The sequence below is a fragment of the Rousettus aegyptiacus genome, unplaced genomic scaffold, assembly GCF_014176215.1.
Source record: "Rousettus aegyptiacus isolate mRouAeg1 unplaced genomic scaffold, mRouAeg1.p scaffold_m13_p_10, whole genome shotgun sequence".
Lineage (NCBI taxonomy): Eukaryota > Metazoa > Chordata > Mammalia > Chiroptera > Pteropodidae > Rousettus > Rousettus aegyptiacus.
Window position 1 is genome coordinate 30,818,405 of NW_023416285.1, and position 20,355 is coordinate 30,838,759.

General features: G+C 34.7%; 1 protein-coding gene across 4 annotated transcripts in view; it reads left to right on the forward strand.

Moving 5' to 3' along the window:
* PPP3CA (protein phosphatase 3 catalytic subunit alpha) overlaps positions 1-20,355 on the forward strand; it is a 277,450-nt gene that overhangs the window by 211,724 nt on the left and 45,371 nt on the right. For all 4 annotated transcript variants that reach the window (XM_016159034.2, XM_016159033.2, XM_036227665.1 and 1 more), the window contains exons 4-8: positions 4,362-4,473; positions 5,484-5,629; positions 8,398-8,537; positions 17,223-17,300; positions 19,051-19,145. In XM_016159034.2, the coding sequence (XP_016014520.1) occupies positions 4,362-4,473; positions 5,484-5,629; positions 8,398-8,537; positions 17,223-17,300; positions 19,051-19,145 (571 nt within the window). The remainder of the gene's footprint in view (positions 1-4,361; positions 4,474-5,483; positions 5,630-8,397; positions 8,538-17,222; positions 17,301-19,050; positions 19,146-20,355) is intronic.

The window sequence follows — 20,355 nt, forward strand, 5'->3', positions numbered from 1 at the left end:
ATTATGCTACCTAATCTCTTTGATCAAGCATATGTGTATATATAGGTCCATATCTGAGTGTTTCTCTGAGAATGCAGGGAAAATAGAACTGCAGACAGAGGCACGCACAGCTGTTTCCTTCTATTCACTTCCTCAGGCTCCCTTTCTAGCCATTTCGCCTGGCATTGCCTTGAGCTTAGCATCAAGCTGCTCTTCCCCTGCCCCCCCACCCCCCGCCGCTCCCCCAAACCGCCTGCCGTACTTACATCCAGATCTCAGCCCAGGCCTCAAAGACGTTTAAGCACTAAGAGTTGTGTTTATTAGCTGTGAACTCATAGACTAGAATGAACCACAGCAAGTCAAGCAATTTCCATGCTTCTGCCTGAGAATAACAAGCAAACGGTACAGCAAGTGATGTTAGGTGACAGAGTAATGCCGCAGGCACAAGGAAGAAAGTGTCTGGCTGTCTCCTTCACAGTGCACTGCTGTTCCACTGCTGCTTCTCTGCGTGCTTGTCAGACTAGGCAAATGATGTCTTAGAGGAGCTGCATTTGACATTTCAGGAGTTTGGATCTTTTCCCAACCAATGCACATCCTTCACATAATTGTCTTATGATTGAGAGACAGCATATTTGATTGGAATGTGTCACAGCACAGCTATTTTAGAGAGCTGATTGATATAATTTGAAATTGTATATATATATATGTTTTTATTTGCTCGCTTCATCTTTTACATCCTTCTTTATTCCCCTATGCAAATTTTCAAGAATAGTCGTCATTAAAAGGCATGCATTACAAATAAATCATTACATTACTATCATCGATGAGCCAATTAAACTAATAAATGATATCTTTAGTGTTGCTTCATAGAAGACAGATTACATAGGAGAAAACTATGTTTATGATGAAAATTAATAAAAAAGGTAGAGGATGCTCAATCTTTCTATTGATCAATCCAAACTAATTTTAAATTGTAAATATTTGTTTAATTGTTTAGAATAAGACAAGAAAGACAGTCAAGGTCCAGTTGAAAGTGATTAGTGCAACCAATTTACATCTCGCCGTGCAAAAAAGACCAGTGTAACTTGCTTCTGTTCCCATTTTAACCATTTAATCCAGTGAAAATTGTATTCAAATTAGCCATCTGATACCATAGAGGTGAAAATAACCAATTATTTAGCTGATTTATATTTTATTGTTTAGTGATTGTGTTGATTTTTTTTATAAGAAACTTTCCTTTTTAAAAATAATGTCAGGTTATGATTTTGTTTAAGATCTTCAGCTCTCCAGAACGTTAGAACTTTAGATGGCAAAGTAGTTGCCAGTAAGACAGTGTTGTGCTTGGCGGCTTCCTCCCGCCAGATGTTGAGGGTGCAGCCTGGCAGGGCTCCACTCTCCAGTCCACCCTTGCCTTTTCATTTACTGTGCCACTTCTTCCATATTGGCTGCATTTGTGGTTTTATTCAGTGTTTGGGAAGATATTTTATTCTTGCCACAGGGGAGAAGGAAATAAAATGTGAAAACAAGATTCTTATTTTTAGGGTATTTTGAGCCAAGAATTTGGAAATTGAGTTATGTTTTCTTTCTTCTTCTTATTCTTTTCTTTCCTTATTCTTTCTTTTCTTTTTTCGTTATTGCTGGGGGGCGTGCGTCGCGATTCGGGAGAGGCTGAGAGCGAGACCGAGTAGATGCGAGACGAGCGAGACGCCCGAACATCCCGATCTCCCCCGAAGCCTCACCCTCCGCTCCTCACCCCCTGACGCCTGCTCTCCTTTCTTCTTTCGGGGGGAGAGCCTTCCTTTCTTCCATCTCTTCCTTCCTTCCTTCCTTCCTTCCTTCCTTCCTTCCTTCCTTCCTTCCTTCCTTCCCTCCTTCCTTCCCTCCTTCCCTCCCTCCCTCCCTTCTTTCTGTGTTTCTATATTCTCATTTACAGGAAAGGAACTACTATTTTCTAGACTCCTACTATATACTAAATGTTTTACATTCGTTAACTAATAAGGGGCATTAAATGTATATTGAATCACTTAAAAGGTTAATAAATATGATAAGAACATCATAGAATATTTCTGTATCACTCTTTGAGGTTTCAGTTATACAAGAGCCACAGTAATTAAGACTAGAAGTGGTAAAACCATGTAGTAATGTCAAAATAGGATCTGTCACAAATGACAAAAAGAAAATATAGTCCATGTAATGTGATTCCTCCAGTAATATTTGAGTTTGTTAAAAAAAAAAATTGCATTTTAGGTTTTTGTTGGAGAGATAATAGCTTTGCTTTAAAAGAAATTGTTACTGGCAAAACTTATCTAAAGAGTTCAGAATTGTGGTTACATTTCCAAAAGAATATTGATTAGGAAGGGTCACAAGGGAGCCTTCTGTATGCTGAAATGTAACTGGATTTGGGCAGTAGTTTCATGGGAGTATACATATATAAAACAGTTATTGACCTGTACATTGAAAATATGTGCACTTAATTGTATATAATTTATACTTTAGTAAAAACAGAAAACAGAACCTTTCTAAAATGTAGCTACAGTATAGCTAAAACATGTATTCTTTTCCCCAACGTATAAATGGAATACATTAAATAAAGCAATTTCAACAAATAAATATAATTTTAAAGACTGTATATGCCTATTTCTATTCAAAATTTGATACTCAAATTTAACAATTTAGAAGTGTACATGTGTGTAAATATAAATATTTATATATAAGTGTATGCATGCATGTGTATTCTTTCACATTAAGCCTTATAAATTTTAAGGTGGAAGTAGTTCTCTTATTAACATTAATAACAGTTTATAAATATCTTCTTTCAAATGTGAGAGTTTGAGTTTGAGTAATACAAACTCTTTTTATGAAAACATGTAAGTGCTCCTACCAAACCGAATACATAGTGATCAGAGACTCATTGAGCCACCATACTACCCACTGAAGTAACAGGGAACGTTTACACATATCTATAGATCATGATGCTTCCAGGGTCACTTGGATAAGCCACTTGATCAGCTTCTCAGAAATAGTTACGTCATCTGTCACGTGAACTTTAGGTAATAACTATAATCAGAAAATGGTAACTAAAAAAATTAAAGTAACTATATATATATAATTAGATGTCAGCCCCTTATTTTGGTTTACTTTAATCACAATTACATAGTTGAAGACCATATCTGGCTTGAAAAACACAAGAATACATACTTTTTTTCTGATAATAAGTATTTTCTCCAAAACTTGGGCTATATATATTCAAACATAGTTATTTCCACTCATTTAGTAAATTGTCAAACAAGTTGACAGACACGATTATTCACAGGTAGCACAACAAATGAATTGCCAGTAGCTTTGCCCTATGGACATTATCCAACATATTTATTATATGTTGGAAAGCTCTTTCTTAAAATGTAAATATTGTGTGTTTTTTTGGTTTCAGATTTTAGCAACCACAATAAGACTTATCTCAATATTTTTATGATTCTGTATTTTCTTAGCTTCACTTTTAGAACATAAATTTAATTAGGATAGAAAAGCATACTTGTTTTCAAAGAGTGGTTTACTGTTCCCTGTGGGTTCTTAATGAATACCAGTCAAGGATAATGAAATTGATGTCAATAATTGAGTATCCAGTATCTTCGTGCACACTTCAAGACTGTGTTCAACATAGGTTTACTGTAAACCTGGTGAATTCGTAGCTGGCCCTCATTTTCACGCAAACCGTAATACCCAAGTAACTAATTTGGAAGTTTTAAGGTATATGAAATATTTCCCCAAGCTATTGGCCACATGTGTACTAAGATTCCCTACCCTTCAGTTTAATTATATTTACATATTAAAAAATGAAGGCTTTATATACCAACAGCACTGAAATCAAAATCAAGGTAATGGGAGAGAAGAAGGCTAGTGAAGGAGAGAACATAATATAAAATACAGACATAGTCCGAGTTAGTCTGAGCTTGTCAGTGTTTGCTTCAAATTTTGCCTTGCTTTTCCTCTGATTTAAAAAAAAATAACTAGTTTTATAGAGAGGTATCCTTGTTTTATTTCCTAATTGCTAATCACATTTCCTGTCATACTTTTACATCAGTGTATTTTCGTTTTTAATGTATTTTCATTCAAGTTTCTTCCAATAGCTTGTGTGCAGTTCACGGTTTTCCTGTGGTGGATAGATGCGTAGTGAATGTATATATTACAGGTATACATAAACCTTAACCTTGTACCACAATAATGTTTTCTGTGTTTCATTTCCTCCTTAATAAGGTCTAGCCTTCTGGGGACTTTTGGTCACAATAGCACATTTGGTTCATGTCTTTTCGATATGTCAGCAGTGGGATCCTTTAGTATAATGGAAAAATATTTATTTTTATATTCTTATTTTGTTTTCTCAGTGTGTGCTGTATTTGTGGGCCTTGAAAATTCTTTACCCCAAAACACTGTTTTTACTCCGTGGAAATCATGAATGTAGACATCTAACAGAATATTTCACATTTAAACAAGAATGTAAGTATATTTCTGCCCTATTCCTTTGATACCGTAAGTGCTTAATAATCATTTTAATCCATAGTAAGAGCATCTTACAATATGATCCATTGCTTCAAAGTCAAAAACTTTTTTAAAAAATCACACTATTTTATGTCATACCATATTTCTTTCTAAGCATGCTTAACTATCCATGATAGTTAAGAGAACTCAGGATTTCTTTTTAAGTTATAAATCATCTATAAAATTATCTAAAACTTTGAATTAATATTTGATTTAATTTATCCTAAGAAACACTGATTACATTACCTTTTTAAAATAGCCAGAATGCTACTGTTTGGGATATAATCCTCCCCTTTAATTTTAAATCACTCCAGAAAAGCAAATAGAGGGCTGATTCAACCTCATGCCTTTCTTTTTGGACCCAGTAGATTTACTAGCTTCTAGTGGATTTTACGCAATCAAAGCTGACACATTCTTTTAGATATAAATACTAGGAGCGAGGAGTACTTCATATAGATTTTGTTTTCCTTCTCTCTTATTTTTTCCCATTGTCCAGTGAAACAAAATTGTCTCTGTCATTTAGTCCTATATTTAGTGAAGCATCGTGACTCAAAGCATTAGCTATAAGTCAGTAAGAGAAAAGCAATGTGCGGTGATACAGATACAACTTTAGAGAATTTTTGCCCTCTGCTTTTCTATAAGATCATTCAGGAAAATTAGCTTTATCACCATCCTTCTGTTGGTCTCCGAGTCATTTGTATATATATTTTTTTGAGATACATCTCCAGATAAATAGCAAAGATGGATACAGAGTTCTCTCCTCTGCTATTTAAAAATTTAAAAACTGAAAAATATAGAGGAACAACAACAACAAAATAGATAGCTTAATGTTAATTCTTTGAAAAGTTTTATTTAATCATATTTTAGAACTTTGCAAGAAAATATTTTTAAAAAACTGTTTCAATGACAAATGATCCTAACTATGAAGTAATGAGAGTAAATTTTTTTTAAAAATGATGTTTTAAAAGGTAAAATAAAATATTCAGAACGTGTCTATGATGCCTGTATGGACGCCTTTGACTGCCTGCCTTTGGCTGCCCTGATGAACCAGCAGTTCCTGTGTGTACATGGTGGTCTATCTCCAGAGATTAACACTTTAGATGATATCAGAAAAGTAAGTTCTGTTATTTTCCAAGTCTAATCATTCCATATGCTACAGTAATAAATAGAAGACCTTCATTTCTTTGCCTTTATCACTCACTTTATCCTTTAGAATCAAAACGATTTAAAGTGATCATGAATCTCTTTTTTGTATTTGTTACCGAGAAAGAAAGATACTTGGAAGAGTTTTCATCTCTACAACTTCATCTTACCATAGGACATGTCATTGGAAATGTAAAATATTTGATCACTAAAAAAAAAAATATGCTGTTTCATTTCCCTTTGGTTTCTTTCAAATAGAACATATTGTGTAGTCATGGTATATTATAGTTAGAAATGTTGCTTTGCTCTTGGGAAAATATCATTTGACCTTTAAAATGTTCCCATATTATTATTTTTTGAAATCTATTTGGTAAGGCTTAAAACTTTAAACTAGCAGTCTAATAAAGACAATGAGGATATTCTGTTGATCAGTTTGAGTGGCTAGGTGAATAAGTCAGTTTTTCCCAGAGGTGTTTTTTTCTACTTAATTTAATATTAGCTATTACTTTTATTTAACCAACAAAAAGATGAGTTAAATTGAATGTGGAAGTATCTTTTTATGAGAAAATGTAATAATATGGGATAGTTTTATGGAATAGAAGAGACAATCTTTTATTTCTTTGGATTATGCTCAATATTCTTTTAAAAGTTCATTGTTTTTAAAGAAAAACTATATTTAGGGAAGTAAAACATTCAAATTCTACCTTAGTACTCTATCATTAAGTTTCAGGTCTTCAAGTGTAAAAATAATATTGTATTTACTTTTCTATTAGAAAGTGCATGCATGATTTTTATTTTTAAAATCAGAAACCTTTGTTTTCTACTTTACGTTTTTGTGTCCTTTTTTAAGACACTATTCCATATCTGTTTCTGGTATTTTGTGGCACACAGAGCATTCATATTTGCTCTATATTTAAAGTACCGTAGAGAGAAGACACTGAAATGCAGTCATGGAGCTCAAGTATAAAGTGGTTCCTTTTCTGCGTGAATGTAACCAATGTATTCTTCTACAGTCTGAGGGACTCTTGAAATAATTAATTACCTTCTTTTCATAAATTAAATAGATCTTGGAAATATCACCTGCTGTCCCCAGAACTGGCATGTTTCAGATATTATATTCAATTTTTGTATACATCATGAAGCTCTAGACTTAGTCGTAACATGATTTTTAGGTTTGCATTTTGCCATTTGTCAATAAGAGTTTCCACCACACTTTATTTAATGCATTTTTAGTTGTTTATTCTTACCGAAGATGGTATTAATTTTAGAATGCAGTTTGTAACTTTTCCAGAAGGAATTCAATATTCTGGTTGCCTTACCCTTTAGCTAGGGATTCATATTCATCAGAAAGGCTTCTCTCCTCTGCTCTTCTACCTATAATAATCATTTCTTGTTTCTCAGAAAAAAAAAAATTGTATTTTTATGGACATTTATTATTTTTCTTGGTTGAATTATTCCAAAAGCATAAATTATTTAAATCTCTTTTAAAAGTCTTAAGTTTGCAATGAATATTTTATGAATAACATAATGGCTGGAATATAGAGGGTCTCGTCTTATTGAAGTTTTTCATTGCACATTGAAAATGTGATATATTGTTGGATTCTTTTTAGATATTAGTAAAAAAAAATGGTGTGTAATGAAACTGTGATTTACATGACCTTTTAAGTCTCAGGAAAAAGAGGGAATTTGATGGGCTGTCAGTCTCACATCTTCCCCTATCCGCCTGTCCCTATGGGTTTTTTAAAATATTAAGATACCGAATATGAAGAATATCAGTTTTTAATAGGTTTTCATACCTGTTTTATGCCTTTCTTTTCAAGAGAATATAAAATCTGCTAACTTCACCAAAGATCCTTTAATTGCAGTTAAATCAGGTTAAACTAAAGGAAAGTGACAGTTTTATAAAAATTGTTGGTGAAATATCATTTGCAGTTATATTGCTCATACCTTCTAAATGCACCTTTTAAAATTGAAATATGACTTTGCTAAACATTTGTAGCTGGAAAATAGATTCCATATGAGGGATTCAGGTAAAACTGTGAGCTGAAGAATGACAAGCTAAATTTGGGTTTATTTTACTGTTTATCATTACTCTTGGTTTGTACCCAGTAATATAAACTATAATAAGCTTGTACTTTAATTAGAAACTTAGAATAGCCTCTAATGAGTGAGTATCCAAAATGTCATGTAGCAGGTGCTACTCTTAAAATGAAAGCCGTCTGTTCTCAAAATCATATTGTTAAATATAAACACCATAAGTTGTTCTCATCTAGATTTCTAAATCAGAATTTAATGGAAGCTATAATAGAAATTTCCCCAAAGATAAAGACTCCTCCTCAAGAAGTGAAACACAGAGTCCCATCAACTGGTAATGATTAAAATACTTGGGTAGTTAAGTTAGGGAGAAAAGAGAAAGATAAAAAGGGAAACAGAAGAAAGGAGAAAAGGAGTAAAGAGAAGGAATTGGAAAGGCAAGAGGGAGGACAAGGATGAAATGAAGGCACATAACAAATGAGCTCATCAAGAGAAAGAAATAAGGAAAATTGGAGAGAGCAGAAGAGAAAACCGGGAGAGGGAAGGGGAGCAGACAGAAAGAGAGGGAGGTAGAAGACAGTTCGGGCTGTACTGTGGTTGAGGAGAGAAAGTTGGGTGTTGCAAAATTCTGTTTGTTGGTTTTTATCCCTGAATTTCAGGTTTCCAAAGATTAGTATTTTGCTCTCTGTCTTCTATTTTTCTTAGTTAGACCGATTCAAAGAACCACCTGCTTATGGACCCATGTGTGATATCTTGTGGTCAGACCCCCTGGAGGACTTTGGCAATGAGAAGACTCAGGAACATTTTACTCACAACACAGTCAGGGGATGTTCGTACTTCTACAGGTGAGGATGGAGTGCTCGCCTTCCAGGGCACTATTGGTTCGTAAATACTGAAATTTATCAGTTCATGTGTTTGATTTATGTATGATGTTTGTATAATTTCTCTATGAAACAAGTATAAATGAAGGTTCATTTTAAAGGCCTGATTCAAATTGGTTCTTAGCACTTGAAAAACGAATGAATGAATGAATGATACGCCTATACAAATATATAGATATAAAAAAAGGCATAAAAGAGGCATGTGATGTCAGGGTAGTGAAGCAGCTAAAGAAGATAGTAGGATTTAGTAGAAAATTTGTTCTGTTCCAAGAACTGTAGGAAAAATCCAGTGCCAGCTTTGATTTTTTTTATTCGATTATGTAATATCTTTACATTTTTTTACCAGTTTTCATACCTTAAATTAGAAAAAAAAAACATTTAAATTGGCAAATTAACTTATATTTAAGATATTTTTAAATTCCTTTGTTTATCAGAGTTCCTGGAAAATTAAAATGAACAACAACTTAGTAGGTACCATAGTAAATTTATTTTTAGCATATTGACAAACCATGTTGAAAGCATTTTATAGTAATTTTTATGTTTGCCAGTGAATGGGGATTTGCCCATTCCATCACATTTCAGAGCACTTGAGAAAGAAATCGGCAGCACAGTTGGGTTTTCGCAAGTCCTCACAATATTTCTGATATCTCACATCCATTTTAGCCCATGCGTTTGATTACCTTCAGTTTCATAGGTTCCCTTACAGTCATTCAGTTTGTATGAAAAGGGGGAAAAGATCATGGAGAAGTTGAGAATTTTAAATTCTAAAATATATAGTCTGAAAAGAAAAGAAAAGAAAAGAAAAGAAAAGAAAAGAAAAGAAAAGAAAAGAAAAGAAAACACAGACCAAAAAAAACCCAAACAAACCTTAAAAAACAAACCCGATGTTCACTGAAGTTTATTCTCAATTCCAGCCCTGGCAGCTAAGCAAATGGCAAGGCTGGAAGAACTCTGTGAAATGTGTTCAGCCACGTATCTTCTCTCTTTAGAGTAAGCAGATATCATCCTTATGTGTAACATTGATCAGAGTTCATTCAGCAGTGGAACATTTAGTTTTCTTTATGGGGGAGGGGAATAATCTTTTATTCATCTCTTGATGTGATTAGGAAATTGAAGTTTGATGGAAAATATATTTTCCTTTTATCATCTGTTGATGTGATTAGGAAATTGAAGTTAGTGAACAGAAAGTCTTGTATGCTAAAAACGTACCATTCAAAGAGTAGTTTTTGTTATAAATATTAATAAGTAGGCTTGTTCTAAGCTTATTTACCAACCAAAAAGTTTACAGTTATTTCTTTGTTTTGGAAATTTGGGAACCAATTCTAATGAGTCTGTTTTAGCTGAAATGCAGAAGCATGATATTGTATTTCTGAAAAGACTAAGGTTTCTTTTCAGTAATTACTTAATTTGGAAGTAATCTTTTATTAAAGATGTTCAAACTTTTAGTGAAAAGTTAGGTATTATTGAAATATCAAAGCCAATTGTTCAATTTTCAAATCTGGTGTTAAATCCCTAATTATACCATGAGTGTTTAAATTACCTAATACCACTGAGTTGTGCTTCAATAATATAATAAATCAAATCCAAGCCTCTTGGTTTTAATATTGAGCCATTATTAGAGTAATCTTTCTTTAATTCAGAGTATGAAGTTCTATTAGTTTTCTGAGTCAGCCGTTCAGATAAATCATACTCTAAATAAAGTCTTGTACTGAACTTACATAAAGTTATGGTATTTTTCTTTTGCTAATATAGACACAGATGTGTTTACATCAGAGATAAAGGTCATCAACTCGATAATTAGAGGATTACGCATGTTTTCACACTTTTGTTCTCAACAAAATGATTATTTAACTCCTCTCATTAGAGGTTGTTAATAGATAATGATCTTTACCCATGACACATGCTGAATATCTAAATCCACAGCCTATAGTCTAAGGGCAAAACAGTCTGTATTATGTTTTATCTAAGTAAGAGAATATGACTCTTTTTATTCTCCTAGAGCTTTTAGATCCTTTGTTTTTAGTGCCACATTGAAGGTGTCAAGGCATTCTCTTCTTTGTGGTTGTGGATTATAAAGCTGACCTGGAGGGGCACAAAGGAACAAGAAAATGGGTACAGAAACTTAGTGACAATTACCTGTTTGAGTTATTGTCATTTATTTTGATCCACAACTCCCAGTTATAGTTTACATGTTTATATAGAATTTGCATATCAATTTGCCTTGACATCCTAAGCACGATCTAACATATTACCTGAGCCATGATTTAAATAAAATTAAGTTATACAGAAAAATGCATCAGTAAGAATGTATTAATGATGTTCATGAGTTATAGAAAATGGCACTGTGACAGAGAGGAAAGAATCCATAAGAACACTATTTTGGCTCAAGTGCCACCATTATCTTTACAACCTCAGACTAGAGTTTGCGTATACAAATGCATATAATTTTGAGGCAGGTAGTTGAGATACTTGAAGCAGACTAAATGTTAGGTAACAAAGATTAATGAGGACCACGAGAAATTGGAGGTAAATTTTTCACTTTCATGAAGTTCAAACAAAAACTTTCAGCTGGATTAGATATTTGGGTTTTCAGTTTGTAGTCTGCTTTGGATGAATCATGTTAAGCTTTACATTCTAGATTTAGCTTCTTCAAAAGAAGTGAGTTAAATCAGACATCTAAAGTTCCTCTAAGCTATGAGATTTCAAGAACATCTTAACGGTCATTTTAAATGTGTTTTTGAAGCTGCAAATTGAAGCTCACTCAAATAATTACCGGTCTCTTAATCACAGATCAGCAGCCTTTCTTCTATTCATAGGCCGCCCCACTTCTCTTCTGCAAGTGACTCTCACCAACCCCTTCCACCTTGAAATCCTCTGGTTCCTCCTTTTTCATGTACATGTATCATGATCCTCCTTAGACTTATCAGAAAGATCCCTGCCTCTTCTGCTTTCTCTTTCTTGGTTCTCCTCCAGTTTCTGACATTGTGTTCTTCACATTTTCCACGGAACTGCAAGTATTCCCTTAGCTTCGCTGTAAACTATTAACCTCTGCGGTTTGATTACAGATCTACATCTAGCCCCTCGTCTCTTTATCTTTCCTGAGCTCGAATTCTCTCTTTCTAGTTGTGTGCTGGAATTTTTTATCTAAGATGTTCCATTGTCACCTTAACCTAAATTCACCTTGCCTGAATAAAGCTTATTATTTACTTTCCCATCTGCTTAATCCTCACTAGAGATTTCTCCTGATTTTTCTGTTTCTATTAACAGTTCATTCTTCCAGTCATGTAGACTAGCAAATACCTTTCCTTTTTCTTCTTGCATTGAAATCACCACCCGTCGGCCATCTCATTAACCCTTTCTTTATAATATCACCAGCATCTAGACCATCCTGTCTTCCCTTCCTCTCACTCTAAGTTCAAGGCTTTCATTCTTGGTCTGTTGAAATCATACCTGATTGCACAACATCCTTTTCACCCCTCTCCTCAATTCATATTGTTCCATTCATGGGTATACTTTTGAATTCATTTACTCATTCAATTATTTAACAAACATTAACTGAGCACATACTATATATATATGCTTTCCGTGAGGTTTTATAGAGTCCCTGCCTTCAAGGAAATAACAGTCTAGTGAGAGAGACCAATAAGCAGAAATTGACAAAACACAAGGTGTTTAGTGCTGTGATAAATGTAGAGGTTATCTCTCTGTCTCTCTGATCTCTCTCTCTCTCTCTCTCTCTCTCTCTCTCTCTCTCTCTCTCTCTCTCTCTCTCTCACACACACACACACACACACACACAGCTGAAGGACCTAACTTAAATAGGGATGAATCAGAGTGTAATGGACTACTCATAAAGGAAGTGTTATTAGACCTGAATTTTAAAGAATCAGTAGAATATATCCAACCAGTCATTGGAGAAGGCTCTTGCAGGCAAGGAAATAGCGTTTATGAAAACATGAGAAGAGATAACGCTGGGAATTCTAGAAAGATGACCATGCAAATGGTCTCATTTTACTTCTAATCCTAGATTACAGTTAGCAGCTTCAGTATACTCTAAAGCTGAATGTTCATATAACTAAGCTGTTCTGCTCCTATTTCTATATCCACTAGAAATGTTTACATATGTGTACTGAAAGACATATACAAGATTGTTCACAGCAGCAGTATTCATAATAGCCAAGAAATGGAAACAACCCAAATATCCAACTAGTAGAATGAATAATAAATTATAGTATATTTGTACAACTAAATACAGCAAATGAGAATGATTTAACAAAAACTGCACATAACAACATGGATGAACATCACAAGTATGATGATGAACAGAAGAAGCCAGAAACAAAGAGTATCTTATTCCGTTGAAATAAGAGTTCAATGTTAGAGAGGCTAATCTATAGTTAGAAGCCAGGATGGTGGTTTCCCTTAGTGAGGAGGTGATAGTGACTCGGAGGAGATATGAAGACTTTTGAGGGTTCAGGTAACATTCTGTATCTTGATCTGATTGTTAATTACAGGGTGCTCACTTTGTGAAAGGTCAACGATTTTTTAATCTTATGATTTGTGCAGCTTCTGTATAGATGTCCCAATTCAGTAAAAAGTGTGCCTTAAATAAAAATTGGCCCCTGCCCTTGTGGCTGCTGGCAGCCAGGTACAAGTGAGGACTTAAGCTCTGGTGAAGTTCTGGCAGGAAAAGTTAGAGCCCTATCAGACTTGATCAGTGCTGGGTAAGATGAAATTAATTGAAGAACCCTGGGGCAAAGAAAAAATACAGCAAGTCCTCGGAACAGAAAGGCCTGACAGTATCTGGGCCAAGCCAGGACACCCCAGGGCTGAGTTCCCATTGCCAGGCCCCAGGAAGCAGAGGGGATTGGGCAGAGTCCTCTGTACCACTGGGCTACGAGAGGGGAGGGTGGAGGCTTCCTCTGGGTCCCTTGACCAGGAATTGCAAGCTCCCTGCTTCTGTTTTCCTGAAGCTGATGAGGAAAGGAAACCCTTGGCATCTCTTACCTTCTTAACTGCCCCTGTTGAGGCTACTCCAGCAATTGAATTTGAGTTTCAATAAGCTGGAAAATGGCTAATAAAAGTTTAGACTGAAGACAAAACAGTGTTCACCTCTTAAGGCATATACTATCACTGGAGAGCAGAGGTATAAACAATTTGCACTACAACATGACAGGTGATGTATTGGATTCCTATGTTACAGGAACATGGTGAATGCAGCAAATGCGTACACTTAAGGGTGAGGTAGGTTTGAAGGGAAAGGTTTACAGGTGATAATTTAGCTAAGTCTTGGCAAAAGAGTAGGTCTTTCTGGAAGGAAACGATACTCAGAGAAAGTGTGTAAGGGCATAAAAGCATAAAAAAGTATTTTAATAATGCCCTGGCTGTATTGTGATTAAAGAGCCTGAAATCTGAGAGATGGAAATCAAAATCCAAAATATAGTTTAATATTGCAAGAAACAAAAATAAGAGAATAAACAGGTATTTTCTCTAGTGCCAAGCCGGTTTTTCCACTATTTCTCATTTGTGCCTTTTCTACCTTCTTTACTTTTGCTCATCCTCAGTCCACTTCCTGTCCCTCTCCCTGTCTTTGTGGCATTCTAACCCCTTCCTAGCTAGTAATTGCTGCACACCATCACCTCTAAGATCTAACACAAGTCCCAACTAATAAACATAGTGGTTACTTCCAGAATCTGGGGTTACTGATTCACCATTCTGTGCTGCATTCTTTCTTCCACTCCATGGTAGAGAGAAAATTAAGATTTGTGAAATGTCTACTATTGAGTCAAGCACAGGACTAGGAAATTTACATACAGTGCTAACTTTTTAAATCTTTATCTCAAGCCTATGAAATAAATAATACTTGTCTGCATTTCTACAAATTAGGTAATATAGTCATATGAGGTTAAACAAAGAATTTAAACAATTGCCCAAAGTTTACACAGGAAATTGAAATAAGGACCCAGATCCAAGGATCCCAACTATTCGATTGAAATTTTCACCTTCCTTTCTATGCAGAGAAGATGCATTCTCTAGTGCTTAAGAAATAATTATGTTCCAATAGAAAACATTTTCAAAGAATAACAGCCTCTTCCCCAAACACTGCAACACATGCTGGTAAATTGCAAAGCCGAAAGCATCTCTGGCTTTCGCCAGTTTTTGCAGCAAGTCTGATTTAAGACATGTCACGCCACTGGGCTAAACAAAACCATTCCAAGGTTGCCCCATACAGACAAGGGTGCCTGACAAGGGTGCCCATGGAGAGTGTGAGTAAGGTTGAGATCCAACCTCTGCTCAGAAGGAATTGGCCAGGAGTTGAACAGATCAGCCTAGAAGAAGAGGGACTCTTTGTCCTTGATGAGCATAGAACACAGAAGCTTTACCTTATTAATGCAATGAAGAGAGGAAAAAAAATCTTGAGCGAGATAGATGTTTTTCAAAAATATTTCCTCAGACCCATATGCTTTCTTTCTTGCTTTATTTTTGTTTCAAGAAAACTTGTACTATTTTATCTTAAATCTATTTTATTCTTCAGTAGTTTTTTAAATTAAAACAAATGTTTTACCTTCCTACCTAGAATATAAATACCCTCAAGGCAGTAACCACACCTTACACTTATCATAGCACCCATCTCTGTGCCTAATACAGTCTTCCAGCAAATGGAACAGATTCACCAGTGAGCCTTTGCTAAATTACTGATGAATAAATAATTTTGAACTCTCTCCATGGTGGTAAAGTATTGTGAACTCTTCTTTTTCTGCCATTCTACATATATCTTTTTTAATGCTTCTCAGCTTGAACACTTTTTGGCTTATCATTTCCAATAAAAATCATAAAAAATATTATAGCTTTTACCCCTAATATAATTTACAACTTTAATGTAGCCTACACACGTAGCTTACCAGTGATGGGAATCTAGTTGATATTCAAGTATTTTCTAAATTTATTTAGAAAAATGTTTGTAATTCTTAGAAAGTTTGAGTATTGGCTTGTGTATCCTTTTATATTTCTAAATATTTTCTTCAGAATCTGTTTCCTTCAAGAAATAATGCAAATGTTCCCCCACTTAATGCTATTAACCTCGCAAAATGCTGCTAGGTTAATTTTATTATCTTCGGATTTCCATTAAAAATCAGATCTATATTTCCATGGAGGAAAACTTAGCTTAAACACACAACAGTATCAAACTTAGCATGAAGAAAATATATTAAAATGAGACTAGAATAAGTTCTTTCCAAAGGAAAAAAAAAAATTTAAAGAGCAGCCAAGCCATTTTCCCAAGAGTAAAAGAGTGACAAACCTAGATAAATAACCTCTGCCTTACAGTGTAACAGCAAGGCAAGAAACTCCTTTTAAAGAAACATTATGAGGGCACAAGAAATTACAAGTGACTTAAAGAGATAAGGGAGGAACATTTAGAATGTGTGTTCTAGAGGACACATACACATAGCGCGCGCGCGCACACACACACACACACACACACACACACACACCACATGCAAATGGGCATCCATGCACAAAGACTGTTTTTAATTTCAGATCTCACTTTTGCCAGAGAGCTGAATCTTTTTCATGATCGGTATTTCTAAAGTGGTATGGAATCTTATTGGTATTTTTTTCCTGTTGATCAGTTAAGTCTTACAAAATCTATAGCATAGAAACTATTGTCAACTTTTATAGTAAATTATTCGAGTGATATATACTATTAAGTATTTTCCCAAAGTGCTATTTTTGTAATTACTGAATTGTTTCCTGTAGTGTATGTAGTTAAGTTTCGTGAATATCTGCAATTTGTTTAAAGCAAACATGGGTTTGCTGTCTCTTGGTTTGAAATATCTAAAATTTATTTATTTTTATGACATCCATTTATCTCATTAAAAATTCTTAGAACAGAGACAAAGTGATTGCAAAGGGTTTTTCGAGTTTAGTTTGTAATTTGAATTTTATTTTTAATAAAGTTTTCATCTTAGATTTCGAGACTTTCTTAACAGACAGTATCATCTTGATGAAATTTTGGTATTTTTGTTATCAAGATGAAAACGTGTTAAGATAAAATTCTGTTGATCATATTTGCGGTACACATTTTAAAACCTTGTGGATTCCATAATTCTGTTTAGGTTTCAAATGGTACAACCAGTTAATGTACCCATAAGTAAGTTGATAACTTGATTTCCCAGAAGACATCGTCTCACTCACTCCCAGACTCCGTCCTCTCTGTCGAGCCCTTAGCCTTCCACACATACCCAAATACAAATAGTGCTTGCTGTATTTGGAAAACTGAGGTTTTCATTTTAAATTCTATCCTCATGTTGTATTTATTCTTCTGTTCACTTTCTACTTAAATGTAGACTTGACAATATTTATTTTCTCTAAGAGTGGACACTTTTCTAGTGTTTTTACATAATGGCCTGTGTTCTTTTTTCCAATTGGTACACCTCCAGCCCTTTCTGGTTATGTAAAAAGTTACAGCTGTAGGTGCTTTTTCTGCCACAGGGGAAAAACTGTCCTTGGAGAGCCAAAAGGCTTGTTTCGTGAATGATGTATGTTTGATTATGCTGTATTAAATCACCTAGGTGAATGTTACAGGTAAATGTGCTATCTTTGATGATTTCATAACAGGTGCTTCTCTTTTCTTTTTGTCCCTGGCAGTTACCCAGCTGTTTGTGAATTCTTACAGCACAATAACTTGTTATCTATACTCCGAGCCCATGAAGCCCAAGATGCAGGGTGAGCAGTTTTGTGATTTTACAAAAACCTTGCATTGCCCCTTTGTCATAACTCCCTTACTCTGCTCAGGTCACAGAGGTGGCCTGTTGTCAGGCTCTCTCCCTAAAGGAATTAGATTGTAAAATTGTCTTCTGACGACACAGATATGGCAGGGTCCTGGAGAATGAATGGCTGCATGTGTGTTATAAAGTCCCAGTTAAAATTTTTTTCATTTCTAGCTTGAACAGGTAAATTTTTCACCTGGCTTTTGGAAACACTGTAAGAGCAATTCCTCTTATTTCAGTTCCTGCTCTTACTACTCTCCCAGAAGTATATAAATTACCAGCTACTTTTCAGTCTTGGTTAGCAATGTGAAAGAGAATTACACATAAATATTTAATAGATATTTTATGTTATATTCTTGTTTAAAGAATATCATTCCTAATCCCTGTAGAGTTTTAAAAGACAAAACTAGAGACATTTAAATAATGGGGAAAATGCTATATTCTAACTGATAAAGGCATTAACATGATTTTGTAATATCTGCTAAATTTTCAAAACAGACAAATTTTAAGGACTTAGAAAACTAAGAAATGTCAGATATTCAGTTTGATAGTGTATTACATCGTCATTAAGGAGAAATAGGTATAATTTTAGGATTGAAAGTTCAATGCCCTTCTCAGTAGGCTCCACTGAAAGCATTGTTTGCCTTCAGATCTCAAACTCATTCCTTTATATTCTGAGTTTCCTAAAAAGGAAGAACAGTTTTTATACCCTGAGTGCTGAAATTGGCAATATAGATGCCTACATTCTGAAGTCAGCCCACGTGATAATGATCCTGAGTCACGGCCCATCCTAAGTTCCTTTCACATTAGCTTTCTTCAAGTAATCAATCAGCAAGTATAAACTGATCCAATATCATGTGCTCAGTCCTGTTGTCACTGATGTTTGAAGTAATCTGTTGATATGCTCAACCAGTCAGGTCCTCAAATGATCATTTTTTTTTTTTATTTTTAGAGGGCAGTGGTGTCACCATGCCTTTTTGGCTGACTGTCCTACCTGAACATTTTAGGCAGATTTATCTTAATCATACTATGGATCAGAAATCATCTGTTTATTTGAAAATATGTGAATTGCATCAATTAAAATTTACAAGTTTGTTTGTTTAAAATGACTTGATTGATTTATTGAGGAAAATTGAAATTATGTCATCCAGTTTCTTTGTTTTTATTTGTTGTCACGCAGGCATAGCCAGCCATGGTTTATAAATTCAAGAGACTAGGATTGAAAGTTTTACTCTCTTTCACATTCTGATTCCCGCCCCTCTCCCCCCAACAAAACTCAGGCCCATAAGCAAAATAAATAATAAATCTTTTGCATTTCAAAAGATTTTTAAGAGGATATTTTTGAAGGAAGAGTAGTATCAAAATATTTATAACATTATAAATTTTAAGGTGGCTGTTTATCTAAAAGTACTATTTGATGCACCTTTAGAACACAGCTAAATTAGACATGCCAGAAATAACTGATACAGAATAACCAAGGAATGATAAAATTTTGTTTCACACTTTATAGGAATATTTCTAAACTAATTTTCCTGAAATCTGTTACCTAGAAATCATGAGATATGTTTTCACCTTGAAAATTTTTACTAAGTAATTGAATTCTCTTTGAATAATAAAACTGAACTTTAATTTTTTATTTCCAAATTGATAATTTGATATCTTTTTCCCTTCCTGGCCTGGTTTTAACTTGTACTTATTGTTTTTAGGTATCGCATGTACAGGAAAAGCCAAACAACAGGCTTCCCTTCTCTAATTACAATTTTTTCAGCACCAAATTACTTAGATGTATACAATAACAAAGGTAAGTTGTTTTCAAGCCCTCCTGCAGTCTTGTATAATATGTGTAATAATTCTCAAGCTGTTTGATTTTGATTTGGTTTTAATTAAGCATTTTTAACCATCATTTTCCCCTTTACTTCATTTATTGTTTGATATAAATTTTGTATCTCCTGAGTTAAAGGTGGGGCCTGGGTGCTGTTATCTTTTAACTGTTCTCCAGGAGCTTCTAATGTATAGCAAGGTTGATAGCTACTGCTCTGGTAGATTACAGGCTTTAAATGAAATAATTAGCAGTAATCCAAAACTGTGCTTCTTAAGAAGGATGTGGATTTAAATAAGAATAGTGTAATCATGCATGTAAAAAATCAAGAACAAAACAAAACAAAAAAATAAAAATAAAAACATAAATAAGCTATAGCTTAAAACTCCAGTTCAAATTGCATCTATTGAGAACCTACCATGAATAAGATCCTCTGCTAAGACAGTACATCGTCATTTAATTTTTTTAAAAAAAAATTGTGTTAAATTTCAAAGTAAACATCACCCCCAACCCCTTTTAATATGCACAATCAGTCTCTGCTTAATTGCCTTGCCCAAGGTCACTCAGATAGCGATGCACTGGGATCAAACCCACATCTGGTTTGACATTCCGCACTTCCTTCCTGAAACTCCATACCTGTGTGCCTCAGAGAGACCAGGAAACAAGAGGGCATTTTATACTGACTATAGGGAAGAGAAGAGGAGTAAGGGACACATTATCTTCTTTCATCAAGGTAATCTGTTCACAAACGAGAAGTGTTACATGTGTGGCAGAATGGGTGATAAACTATGAAAAAGCCATTAACCCTAGTTGCATTGGTCTGGATAGTAGTACAAAGACAGCATGTCTGAGATTAAGAGAAATGGAGACAGAAAAAGAGAAAAAGCGATCAAATAGTGTACATGAGGTGCGATACAGCCCAGGAGAGGCAGGAGAGGGCAGCCTCATTTTAGAACCAGTCTGAACTCCTGGAATTAAGAGCCATTTCCATGCCGAAGTGAGTTGTGATGGGTTCTTCCTTTCATAGGCTGGTATCCAGAGGTCTGAGGTGGGACGTGGCCACCCTGATTCTCAAGCGCCCATTCTGTGTCCCCTGTCCTTATGAATAGGTTGTTCCCTTTGTTTCAGTCTTGTATTCAGGTTCCCTGTGAAAAGTAAACCTCCCTTTGGTCCGTGTCCTGATTTCCTGCTT